Here is a 13,412-nt window from a genome sequence, read left to right on the forward strand (position 1 = left end):
ATATATATATATATATATATATATATATATAAAGAAACAATTGATAAGCTGGACTTTATTAAAATTAAGAACTTTTGTTCTGTGAGAGACAATGTCAAGAGAATGAGAAGATGAGAGAAGATATACAGATGGCAAGTAGGCTTATGAAAAGATGTTCAACATAATATGTCATTAGGGAATTGCAAATTAAAACAACAATGAAATACTACTACACACCTATTAGAATGGCCAAAATCTGGAACACTGACAACACCAAATGCTGGTGAGGATGTAGAGCAACAGGAACTCGCATTCATTGCTGGTGGGGTGCAAAATGGTGCAGCCATTTTGGAAGAAAGTTTGGTGGTTTCTAAAAAAACTAAACATACTCTTAGCATATAATTTAGCAATCATATACCTTGGTAATTTACCCAAATGAAGTGGAATTTCATATCTACACAAAAATCTACACACGAATATTTATAGCAGCTTTGTTCATAATTGCTAAAACTTGAAGTGACCAATATGCTCTTCGGTAGGTGAATGTATAAATAAACTATAATACATCCAGACAATGGAATGTTATTCAGCATTAACACAAAATGTGCTATCAAGCCATGAAAAGACATGGAGGAAATTTAAATGCATATTAGTAAGTTAAAAAAAAAGCCAATCTGAAACAGACTACATACTATGACATTCTGGAAAATGTAGAACTCTGGAGACAGTAGTAAACATATTAGTGGGTGCCAGGGGTTAGGGGGTACAAAGGGATGAATAGGCAGAGCACAGAGGATTTGGGGTGTAATAAAACTACTCTATATGGCACTACAATGGTGGGTACATGTCAGTATACATAGAATGTACAACACCAACAGTGAACCCTAATGTAAACTATAGACTGTGAGTGACAATGATGTGTCAGTGTAGGTTCATTAACTGTAATAAATGTACCACTAGGGTGCAGGATGTTGACAGTGGGCAGGCTGTGTGTATGTGGGGACTGAGGGGATATGAGAACTCTATACTTTCTGTTCAATTTTGCTGTGAACCTAAATCCACTCTAAAAACTAGTTTATTAATGAAATATACACATACATACAAATATGTATTATACATGTATATATTGCCCCCCCCAAGACTTGTTGAATCACAATCCCCAATGAATAGCCCAGGATAATTTTTTTTAATCAGGAGATTCTGATGATACACCAGGTTTAGGAACAAATAGTGGAGAAAGCATGGTATTTGGAACTGGACAGACTTGAGTTTGAATCCTGGAGTTGCCACTTTCTAGCTGTGCAACTTTGCACATGTTATTAACCTCTCTGAAATAGGGAGTCACCATAATTATCCACAGGGTTCACATGACAATTGAATGAGATGACATACTATGACCTGAGCATGATGGACAGTAGGGGCTACAAAGGCATATGGGCCTAATCACCAGAAAGAACCACATCCTGAGCAAAGCCAGGGGATGGCACAGACACTTCCTTGGTCTCCCCTCACCCCCAAGTCCCCCCTCAGTCATTGCTGATTCTCCCTCCCAGAAGTGCCTGGATATCCCTTCACCCTTGGACTCCCTTCCCCTTCCTTTTGTAATCCATTCCCCTCTCGGTTCTGACTTGATCAGCTGCTGCGTCCTGTGCCAGCAGGTCCCATATATCCTGCCTCTTTATGTTCTGCAGAGAAGAAAGCCAGACAAATCTCTCTCTACTAGTATTAATCACCTCTCACGACCTCCTTACTAAGTCATTATGTTAAAAACAAAAAACGCTTCCTTACGTTAAGCTGCTCTAGCAGAAAGGGCTGCTGGCTGCTCTCCCTAGCACAGCTCAGGCCCAGGCCCAGGGACCAGGAACTTGTTCTCTGGGATTGTAGCAGGAGGCACAGTCGCACTCCCCACTGTGGGTGCTGGATGCTCAGCCTCCATTTTCCATGGTCTCTCCCTCTCTCTTTTTACCTGGGTCACCTTGAAAGCCATGCTGGCTTCCAGGCCTACCCATTGATAACACAGGAAATCAGGCTATGCTGAAAACTAACTTCAAAATATTAATATATTAGGATTTGCCTTTCGTGTTGGACTAAGGTGAGAGAAGCGCTCACCATGTTTGCTGCAGCATGGCATCCTGGTTTTCCTTCTGCTCCTCAAGCCATCACTTCCCAGTCTCCTTGGCCATTTCATCCCCACCCACCAGCCTCTCAATGTCGGACTCCTCAAGCCTTCAGGCCTTGGTCCTGCTCTTCTCACTCGACCTCTCTCATGACTATGGTTTCAGTTTTTCTCTACTCAGGAATGATCCCCAAACCTGCGTCTCCAGCAAAGACCTGTCCTGTGAACTCCATGCCTATATATCTAATGGTCTACTCACCATCTACCCTGGTACATTGCAAAGGCATCGCAAATTCAGCCTACTCTAAACCAAATCTGTATCTTCCTGCTATATTCCTGGTCCTCCTCTAGAATTCCCCATCTCAAGAACTGATAACACTCGCTGTCCCTTGAATTTGAATGTCTTTTGGACACTTCACTCTCCCTCATCAACCATCATGAATCCTGTTTGGTCAGTTTTACATATTTGTAGAGCCCATCCATGTCCTTCCATAAGCCCCCACCCCATCATCTTTGTTCTCCTAACTGCATTCCCCACACCCATAACTGCTCTTCTTTAGTCTAGTTTCCACACTGCAGCTAGAGCGATCATTTTTTAAAGTAAATGTAATCATGTCACTACTTGGCTTAACACATGTCAGTATCTGCCCGTTGCTCTTAAGACCAACATCTTATAGTGCCCATCAGGCCCGACCTGAGCTGTCCCTGCCTAGCTCTCCAGCCTCGTGTGAGCTGCTATCCCTCTCACTCTGAACTGCAGCCAGCTGACTTCTTACAGTTCCTTCCAACAAATCATGTTCTCTCCTACCTCAGGGCTATTGCTCATGTTGCTTCCTCTGTCTGAACACCCCCTTAAAACCCCCAACCTTCCATCTTGTTCTGAAAAATTACTTCCTCAGGAAACTTTCTTGGACTGCCTCCTCACCCCTCTCCTTCTTGTATTAGTTTTCTAGGGTTACAATAACAATGTATAGCAAGTTGTGTGGCTAAAAACAGCAGAAATGTGTGGTCTCACAGTTCTGGAAGCTAGAAGTCTGAAATCAAGGTGCTGGCAGGGTTGGTTTCTTCTGAGGACTATGAGGAAGAATCTGTGCCAGGCCTCTCTCTTAACTTCTGGTAATTTGGGGCAATCTTCAGCATTCCTTGGCTCTTAGAGGCATCACCCCAATCTCTGACTTCACTCTCACATGGTATTCTCCTTGTGTGCATGTCTGTGTCCAAATTTCCCCTTTTCATGAGGACATCAGACATATTGAGTGAAGGGTCCAACTTACTCCAGTATGACCTCATCTTAACTAATTATATCTGCAAAAATCTATTCGCCAGTAAGGTCACATTCTGAGGTGCTGGAGGTTAGAACTTCAACACATCAATTTTGGGGGAAGGAACACCATAACAACCCATAACACCTCCCATTTCCAAGGTGGGGAGTCCTCCAGTTATACATTGTCATTGTCCTGCCCTATATTCTTTTTCTTCAAAGCACTGATTAGTTTGTGATTATTAATCCAATAATCAAACAAGCAAAAGCATATTTGTTCCCCCCATAGATTGTGAGCTCCATGAGGGACCATTTTTGTTACCCATTATCCCCCATTCCTGGCATGTAGCAGCTATTCAATGAATACTCACTGGGTGGAGGAATAAACTCTGTGAGCCTCCAGGTCCTTGACGGCATGTCCACGGGAACAGACCAGCCTTGACGCCCCAATCCTACGCAGTCACTTCCTGTGCTCCAGGTTCCCGAGCATTAAGTCATCTCAGGCACATGGGGCTGGAGGCAGACCCACTGGTTCATCAGTTGCTGCCCAGTCTTAGTGACTCCTTGAAACTCCAGCATCACCTCCCCGTAAAGCCAACCCAATGCTAGAAAGAGCCATCTCTAAAATTTGTTAGCATACTGTACTTTCATTTTCAATGTGCCGAATAAGCACCTGTGATTATTACTGAGGCAGCTGAGGGAACTTCTCTGGAGATCTTAAAAACAGGTCACTCCCTTAGGACCAGAAGAGCTCAGCTGGCTGGTTAGGGATAAATAAAGTAAAGTAACTTCCTGGTGACTTCTTCATCCTAATCCTCGAAGATCCTCATTGTTTGATTACTTCGGCTGTGGTCCCTCAATGCAGATAGAAAAGGACTCTTACTTAGTTTTTTTCACTCTCTGACCAACATTTAGATCAGTAAGTCACTGGCAACAGTGCAATAGAACAATAAAGAACCCAGATAGGCTGGAAAGCCTTTTGCGCCGATACGACTGTAATCCTGTTGAAATTGCCTTCTCTGTGTGCTCTCAGGAAAAGTGCTGCTTTTACAACGTGTTAAGATAGTTTAATGCCTAGCTTTTATGTTTCACCATCTCATGGCATGAGGAATGCTGAAAATGCTCTAAATGTTGGACTTCTAGAAGCTTGAACCCATCGACCTGCCACAAGTAATTACTTCTGAAAGGATTCTGAGCCAGCATGAAGCCAGGACAACTCACAAAGCAAAGGTGACCTGTGGCGATAACCGGTGAGGGTGGGTAACGGGAGGAACGGGCTGTCCTCTTCATGTACTCCCTGCACAAGGCAAACTATTAAAGTCATTCCGAGTTAGAACTTTCCAAAGCTATCCATTTTCTCCTGGGCCTGCCTCCAACTGGCAACTGCTCTTGCCTCTCAGGTGAACCTGGGGCCCTTCTTTGCTTCCTGGTGAAACAGGGAGCAGTAGATGAGAGAGAAAGAGGAATTTTACTTGGATATTGGTGATTCTAGAAGTGTTCAAAGTTGTGAAAAAATCCAGCATAACTCTTCCCTTTCATTCTTCCCCTCAGATTAAAACTTTCTTTGTTCTCAGTTTTCAGGGTAAATCATATCTGCGAGTTGTTCCTGACTTATTTACCACAAGCTCACCAAAAAGTAATCCTGGAAAGGGTCTTCTGTAGAGCATTTTCCTTTTATAAATCTGTCACACTCTGCCGAGAAAACTTCCCTCAGGTAGAAATGTAAAGTGTGAGACCAGAGTGGATTTTTAACACTTTCCACTTCCGGTCCATTTAGGAGCCAGCCACGCTCATTGGGTAGAAGATGTCCAGGTACTTTTGGATTCTCCAGGTCATGTGTGTGATGCTGACAGCCCCTGCAGAGATGGGTCCACCCTGAGGCTCGCATTGGCAAGCACGGGCACTGTCCACAGGGCGACACAACAGACATCTCTGAACACATTGGGCTGCCGTATCCTTTCCCTTTCCTGGCCACAGCAAGTGATGAATGAGGGTGCATTCACCCCTGGTTGCCCTCAAAAACTGTCTGCACTGTCCCACTGAAATTTATAATGCACCAGGAAGAGCACCAAAGTCACACATAATCAACTTCAAATCCTTCCTAAACTGCAATATACCAGGGCTTTTATTGGTGTGTGCAGGTATACTACAGAAATAGGTTCCATGTCACCATTCAGGGGCTCCCCTCTGTCACAGCCAGACAATGAGTCAGTGGTAGAAGAGGCAGGGAGAGAGGGAGAGGCAGGGCTCATCAAACCAGAACACACTTCTGGGAAGTTAGTAGGAGGCATCTGTTGACAGGGGAAGTGATCTCTTGTCAAAATGAGACGTGGGAAGGTAATTCCGTTCAAGGTTTGCAAAACTCTACAGGAGTCTTAAAAATTACATTCGACGTATTGCAAATTGCCACTTCATTCACTGATAGCTACACGAAGGATTCATGGGGAACTGCAATGATGCTCCTTTGACATCACAAGAGACCTGTGTGGATGACGATTTGGTGATTAAGATCTCACCCTGTCCCAAAAAAAGGATTTCAAGTTGTAGGTTGCAGAGTCAGTAACTAATTACCCCCTCCCATGCTAACGAGTGTATCATCTTTCATAGCAGGAACTGGAAAAAAAGATGCAAACTCCAATGTATACTTCTGGGAAAAGACAATATTTACATAAGATGCAAATGCTGGAAATGAACCGTAAAAGACAAGAGGTAAATATGAGAAGAGAGAAGGAAAGTGTCACATTTACCAAATTCTCTCCACATAATTACTGCCCTGGCACATGAATATAGTTAAGCATTCATCTCCAGCCTTTTCTTAGCATTTTAAATTTAGTCATTGGAGCCGAAGATTCAACTACTAAAGTTGGGAAGAACCAGCAAGATCCCTTCTGTTACCACCCTGCTGAGTCTTTTCTCTATTTTCAGTCCTCACACTAGTGTATCTGTGTCTTAAGTCTCTTTTTTTCACCGTTGCTTCTATGACATTCTAGCTCCAGCAAGAAAATGAGGTTAGATCATTTTTCGTGGTTTAGTAAAAGGGAAGGGGGTGATTGGTCTTTATTTTGCTACCTAGGTATCTCTCTATAATTTATGTAGAATTATCTTACAAGAAAGATCTCTTGTAACAAACCCCTTTATAGTAATGTCTTCCATAACTCGCATATTCCAAATTTCTCACTCCAGTGAATCAGCCTAGAGTCACTGTCTTCAGCAATTCCAAATATATCAGCTAGCCTACAGAAAAAATGTTTTTACCAAGGTCCTCAGTTTTGTGAGACTGTGGGCTTGCCCTTCCTTTCTCTAATGAACCTGTGCATAAAGAAAGTTTTTGTACCTTCTAACAGGAAAAAGAGAATCATATTCTGATTAGAGGACCACAGGTGTCTCTAGATAAGCACACATCTAGCAAAGTGGCTGGTCCATTGACCGATTCTGGTGAAAGTAGCTGTGGGGGAAGAACATTAACCGTTGATAGCTGATCATTTTCAGGCCCAAGAGGAGTTGAAGAAAAGTCATAGAGAAGCAAGAATTACTAAGCAGAAACTGAGGGACCCTAAAGCCAAGCAAATTCTTCAAAGCATCCCAGGAAATGATGATGATGACTTTCTAACCTTTTTGCCTGATGAAACCTTGGACCGAAGACCACGTGAGTCATGTAACTTTTTTAGTAAAATAAAATACTTCAAGTGTTTTCAAAACGTCATCAAACTGCTAGGGGAAGGGGCGTGGGAAAAGACAGCAAATAGCCTTGGGTTCCCGCTGATATTTTACTCCTGGGAACATAGGGGGCAAGTTGTCAGGCAATGGAAAATGGCTGGGACGAAAAGACACAAGTTTAAGCACTGTAGTAAGATGTCTCCTTCTCTTTAGAGGTTTACTGTACTTTGCATGCATTCTTGCAACCTTAGCTCCATCCCTAGGAGGAGAAAAAGCAAAAGAGCCTCATCTTGCGGCGAAAGAGAATGAAGCACGTGGAGATAATATTAAATGGCAAATTGGTATCAGCCAGTTTGGTGCCATAGGCAGACACTCTTGGCCCCACCTCACCCTTCCTCCTGCAGCCCTTCTCAGCACATTCAGGAGGTCTAAAACTCAATCCAGCATTACTGCCCACTCTGAGCTTGCTCCTGTATCATCCACTGTCTCCGTGGGTGAGGCCTCCGTGCTCTGTCACTCAGACAGGAGACTTGATGTGTTTGAAACCCTTTGCTCCCTCTCCTTGCAGCTGGTCAGTCACAAAGTCCTATTGATGTCACCTAGCACTCTCTCCCCCATTCCCCATGACATACCAGGGCTATTGCTACAGTCTCCTGACTGTACTCCTCCCTTAGGTCTCACCCTCCTTCTGTCAACCCTCCACCCCAGTGGTTCTCCATGTGGTCCCCCGACCCCTAGCACCAGCATCACCTGGGAACTTGTTAGGACCCCAGTCAGAGTAACTGAATCTGAAACTGTAAGAGTGGAGCCCAGCAATCTGGGTTTAACAACCCCCCACCCTGGTGATTCTGATGCCCCTAAAGTTTCAGAACCACTGATCAACTAGGTAATCAAAGTATTGTCCACAGGTTACCTGGGAGTTTATTAAAAATGCTGAATTTCGGACCACACCCCAGACCTATTGAATCAGGCCCGCATTTCATCAAGATCCCAAGGTGATTCTCACACACAATAAAGTACTAGGAGTGTTGCACTCATAGCAGGGTAATCATAAAAAATGCAAATCTGACTGTTTCATTCTTTTGCTAAAAAACAAAACAAACAAACAAACAAACATACAAACAAACAACTCTTTCAATGAGTCTCCGTTAGCCTGAGCATATCGTCTGCACTCCTTTTCCTGGTACTCTAAGCCTTCAGGATCTAGCTGTTGCCTACCTTCCCGGCTTCATCTCCTGCCAATCTCGTGCCCAGCCCCCACACTCGAGCCATGACATTGGTTGCTCCACGGCCTCAAATTGCTCTGTGATTTCCAACAGATACCTGTGTCTATCCTCTGTGTTATGTTGCCCCATCAATTAAATCCCCATTAAGTTTTCCCTGTCTGTATTCCCCAGGAAAACCCTCCATTGCAAATGTACAATATTGTCCACGCTTGCAGATTGCTGTGCTGTGGGCCAAATGCCCACCTCAGCAAGACTGACCACAGAGAGATCTACAGAAATGCTGGCCATGCCTCTGGAGGTCTTGAGCTTTTAAGAGGCAACACTGCCAGCTGAAAGAGACAACCGCTGCTGCTCAGAGGAACAAGATGCTTAACCAATAACTTAATTAAATAAGAAAAGGCTGAATAATTGAAAATCTACTGGGGGCACCTACTTAACCTATACTATACTCCTGAGTCCCAGAATGAAATATGCTGTGTAGTCACATAGAGAAACAACTTTTGCAATTGAAAAATATTGGCAAAACAACCAAGAAAAGTGCTTCAGGTACACTTGGACACAGAGTCATGGCTTGAGGTCAGGCCAAGAAACACCATCATTGGTGAAGTCTCTGGAAGATGCCCCAGAGGGTCCCGGGAGAGACGGTGACACATGGTGAAGGGGATTTCCTTTGCTCAGCTTTTTAGAGCTGTTTCATTTTGTTCCAGCTAAGGTTTATTGAGTGCTTACTATAAGGCAGTCACTGTGGTCTGCCCTTAACATGTATTATTAAATTTAATCCTTACACAACCTATCAGGTGGGAGTTACAACTAGCCCCTATGTGACAGAGCCAGGATTCAAGGCCAGGGCCTTTTGACGACCCTCAAATGAGCCCTCCTACCCACCTCTTGTGCAGCCTCATCAGGACTCCAGGGAGTCGGAGCTCTGTCCAGGGCAACCTTGGGAAAGTCTGCAAAAGTAGAGGCTGTGACTCCTTAACCTTCTCTCTCAAGAAAAGGCTGCCTTCTGCAAAGCCTATAGACTTGACCACTGCAGTAGGCGTATGTTGAAGCAATGATTTCTTTTTCCTGATGGCCAAATAGCATCTTTGATTTCTTTCCCTGTGTTCTAAAAGAAGTTCACTTTTCTTTCTCCTAGAAGTGGAGTGTAACCAAGGTCATAGACTTACATGAGCGTAATGCTAGTCAGGTTCTGGTAATTAAGGTTCCCCTGTACCCATCTCCTCTTAGTCAGTGCTAGATTTGCCAACTCTTGTTCCCTCTTTTGGAAGATGGGATGAGAGTTTCAGGTCTCTTATGAGATAAAAATCAGTCTTTGTTTTCTGCTGCCTCTTCAAAATGAAATCACCCATGCTTTACATACATTTTATATATATTTATATAATAAATTTATATATATATATGTACATGCACATATGTATGTATAGAGATAGATGATAGATAGATAGATAGATAGATAGATAGATAGATAGATAGATAGATAGACTTACACAAAGTGAACATCCCTCTTTTGGGCTTACAATTCCGTGAGTTTTAACATGTTTATGTGGTTTTTGCCCTTTCCAGGAGCCATGATTTGAATATAGGGGGTAAAAACAGCTGTGGATTTGAAATCAAAGTCCTTCATTTGAGCCCCAACAGTACATTTACTAAATGGAATGTCCGTGGGAACAGGGAGTTTTCTTGTTCCTAGAACAGTGCCTCGTATATAGTAGCCTCTCAATAAATGTAAGGTATATATTTGTCTGTGTAGGCTTACTTTATATAGAGAGAGATTATAACTAAATTCTAATTATTTAATCTTTGTGGACCTCAGTTTCCACATCTGTAAAATGGGAATAAAGCATTTTCTACCATGTAGGGTTTATGTAAAAAATAATATATGTATGTACAAAGCACATATAAAATGTAAAGTGCCACATAAATGCATGGGAATATGGACAAAACTGAAGAAAGATGGAACTGATGTCTTATAGTGAAAATAACTATATGTGTCAGGGGAAGTGTCACCTTAAATACATCATTTTAATGTCACCTTCACAATTCTGGTCTTATCTGGCCACCTGTACTTAGTATTTTTGTTTAAGTTATCTCTTAAAAACAAGGGCAATTTTCCTACATAACCACCATACAATTATTATTCTTAGAAATTTTTACATTGATACATACTATTTTCTAATATATAACCCATATTCAAATATCCACGGTTGTCCCAAAAATGCCATTTATAGCTATTTTTTATTTGCCTCTTTGTGTTTTATTTTTTAGATCCAGGGTCCAATCTAGGATCATGCACTGCATTTTATTTTCTTGTCTCTTAGTCCCCTTTAATTAAAGAACAATCTCCTATCCTTTTCTTCATTCTTATCTTCTTTTTGCCTTCCTGCCCTTGTTCTTAGGAGGCTTGTGGTGATGTATGTGTGACTCTGCAACTAATTTTTTAATAGTTCAGCTGAAAAGTGTGTTTGTGTGTGTGTGTGTGTGTGTGTGTGTGTGTGTGTGTGTATAGTGACAAAATATTGAGGGGTTGGGGTATACAGGTTTGTACTATTCTTGTGACTTTCAAAAGGTTTAATTTTTTTAAATAACAAGAAAAACGTGTTTAATGCTTCCCCTGTTGTAATCCTTAATATGTATATATATTATATATTTTTAAAAATCAAGCAGATTACTCTGTATTCTTAAAAACCTAGGCAATTAAATAAGTACATAATTGTCAGAGAAAAAAATTAATTAAGTGAATTTTTAATTTTTTGTAGGAAATTTACAGAATGCAGAATTTTTGGAACATCAAGCAACGAACGACTACTGTCCCCGGAAAATCGGCAAAATGGAAACATGGCTCCGTGAACAAGAGGCCCGGGGACAGCTTCTCTGGGACAGTTCCAGCTCTGACGCAGATGAGTTGGGGGATGTTGAGAAGAAACCACGGGCACTGGTGAGGACCAGGACTGAGAGAATTCCACTTTTTGATGAGTTTTTTGATCAACAATAAGAATGCTATTCATAACCTAGATACTGAGCGCTTCGAAAACTTGCTTTCCTGTAAAAATTCTCCAAGTTTGTATACATCAATTCATTTTCTTTTCATTTACAGTCTTACGATTAACAGTGGTGACCTATTTTGTTAGTTATGCTACATAACTAACTGCCTCAAAACACAGGGGCTTAAATAGCGGCCATTTATTGTCCCTCCTTCCTGTGGGTTGCTGGCTTGGCTAGGTGGCTCTTCGGCTGATCTCTTTTGAAGGACTTCTTGTAGTTGAAGTCAGAAGGCAGCTAGAGCTGGAGTCATCTGGAGGTTTGACCAGGACACTGAATCAGCTGGACCTTCCTCCCTCTCCATGTAGTCTCGGAGCCTCTTCGCATGGTTTCTCCAAGGTAGTGAAGTTTTTACACTATCAGCCCAGGGCTCCCCAAAGCAAATGTTCCAAGAGGAGGAAGCAGAAGCTGCCAGCCCTCTCAAAGGCTAGTCATGGAATGGGCTCTGCATCACGCCCACCACATTCTACAGAGGGTGCCAAAAAAATGCATACACATTTTAAGAAAGGAAAAAACTATTAAAATTGCAATACATGAATGACACTAGTATCCATTTCATTAACGCCATCTTTTGAGCAAACGCCGTACTACACTATGCTCTATTGTTAGCATAATCTAAAAAAAATAACAAAAAACTTTTAGCCATTCGGGAGTTACTAAGAATTTATTGAAACTTTTAAAACAAAGCAAAACAAAAACACCTTTGAAGCCTTCTCTAGGAAATTTTCAAAAAGAAGAAAATAGAGGGAAACGCCTCCTGAATTTGACATCCAGTGCATTCAGATCAGTCTCTAACAAGATAAAAAGACTGCTGTGTCAGGGGATAAGCATTATGTTTCTTCCAAGGTCGGAAGGCAATTAGGTCATCCCTTTTTACTCCCAGTTCTTTGGGAAAATAATTCTTACTTTTTCTGTGGTAGGTAAAAAGCATATTTTTCCTACAAAGGGATTCAAAATGACTTGACCAATCTTCTTGAAAAAGTCAAATCCTTAAGAGGAGAAATGAGTCCAATCTATTCATAATGTCCTCACATATTATAGTGTATTTGGAAGGCTTAAAACAAAGTGGGAGCTGGCCAAGTGGCTCAGTTGGTTAAGAGCGATTCCCACATAGGTCAGTGAGCTACGCCCAAGCTGAGCTGCCGCTGAGCTGCCAACAGGTGGCAGGATGGCTCAGCTGGTGAGAGCACATGCTCCTAACAGCAAGATTGCTGGTTCAATTCCCACATGGGATGGGATGGGGGGCTGCGCCCCACCGCAACTAAGGTTGAACACAGCACCTTGAGTTGAGCAGCCACGAGTTGCCGACGGGCGACCAGATGGAAACTGGACTTGGAGCTGAGCTAGCTGCGCCCTCCACAACTAAGATTGAAAAACAACAACTTGGCCGTTCCCCTTCCCCAATTCCACAACACTGTTACCCTCCCCCAATTCCCCAATAAAATCTTAAAAAAAAAAAGTGGGGTGGTTGACTTCCAGTGATGAAGATAGCAGAGCCTAAGCATGTCTTCATCACTCTGGTCTGTGACTTGAAATTGAACACCTCTTCCAGAAGCTCACTTGACTGAGCTACATGAGGGCACGGACCATGTCTCCTCCCTGTGGTACCTTCGTTTCCTAGCATGACATCTGGCACAGAGTTCATTATTAAGTGTTTGTTGACTTCATTAATTTATGTGTTGTCTTAACCAGTTAATTACAGAGCCACTTGTTTCTCTCCAGCTAGGCATCATTTCCATCATTTCCCATGAGTCTTAGATGTGCAAGGTTGATTACACAGTAAAGAAGGGGAATTTTTGGTCAAAAGTTCTTGGGACATAGACATCTACACGGATGACATAAATTCAACATCATCTTGGGATACAGGAGCTAGACATGTATGGACACCAATGAGGATGCCATCGCTCAAAATAGTGTTCAAAACTGTATCAGAGTGTGTTTGCTGCAAAAGAAAGTCAATCATAACGCCTCCTCTGTGGGAGTTTGCCTGCTCCATGTGGAACTCTCCCTCGCCCAATTATAAATTCAAGGATTTGAAATTATAATAATAATCATGGTAGTGATAACTATAATGTGCATTGACTGCTTACTGTATATCAGACATTCTTCAAATGCTTTACATACATAACCC

At 42.3% G+C, this 13,412-nt stretch overlaps 1 protein-coding gene across 2 annotated transcripts in view; it reads left to right on the plus strand.

Annotated features, from left to right (window-relative positions):
* The window catches only part of CCDC198 (coiled-coil domain containing 198), a 23,264-nt gene extending 10,844 nt beyond the window's left edge, over window positions 1–12,420 (plus strand). Inside the window, exons 3-6 of one of the 2 annotated variants that reach the window (XM_019645691.1) lie at window positions 4,500–4,586; window positions 5,964–6,065; window positions 6,846–7,002; window positions 10,999–12,420. In XM_019645691.1, coding sequence (XP_019501236.1) covers window positions 4,500–4,586; window positions 5,964–6,065; window positions 6,846–7,002; window positions 10,999–11,234 — 582 coding nt within the window. In that variant the 3' untranslated portion in view covers window positions 11,235–12,420. The remainder of the gene's footprint in view (window positions 1–4,499; window positions 4,587–5,963; window positions 6,066–6,845; window positions 7,003–10,998) is intronic. The other variant, XM_019645698.1, reaches the window with a different exon arrangement.
* Window positions 12,421–13,412: the final 992 nt, after the last annotated feature.

This window comes from Hipposideros armiger, unplaced genomic scaffold, assembly GCF_001890085.2.
Source record: "Hipposideros armiger isolate ML-2016 unplaced genomic scaffold, ASM189008v1 scaffold_5, whole genome shotgun sequence".
In the NCBI taxonomy this organism is placed as follows: domain Eukaryota; kingdom Metazoa; phylum Chordata; class Mammalia; order Chiroptera; family Hipposideridae; genus Hipposideros; species Hipposideros armiger.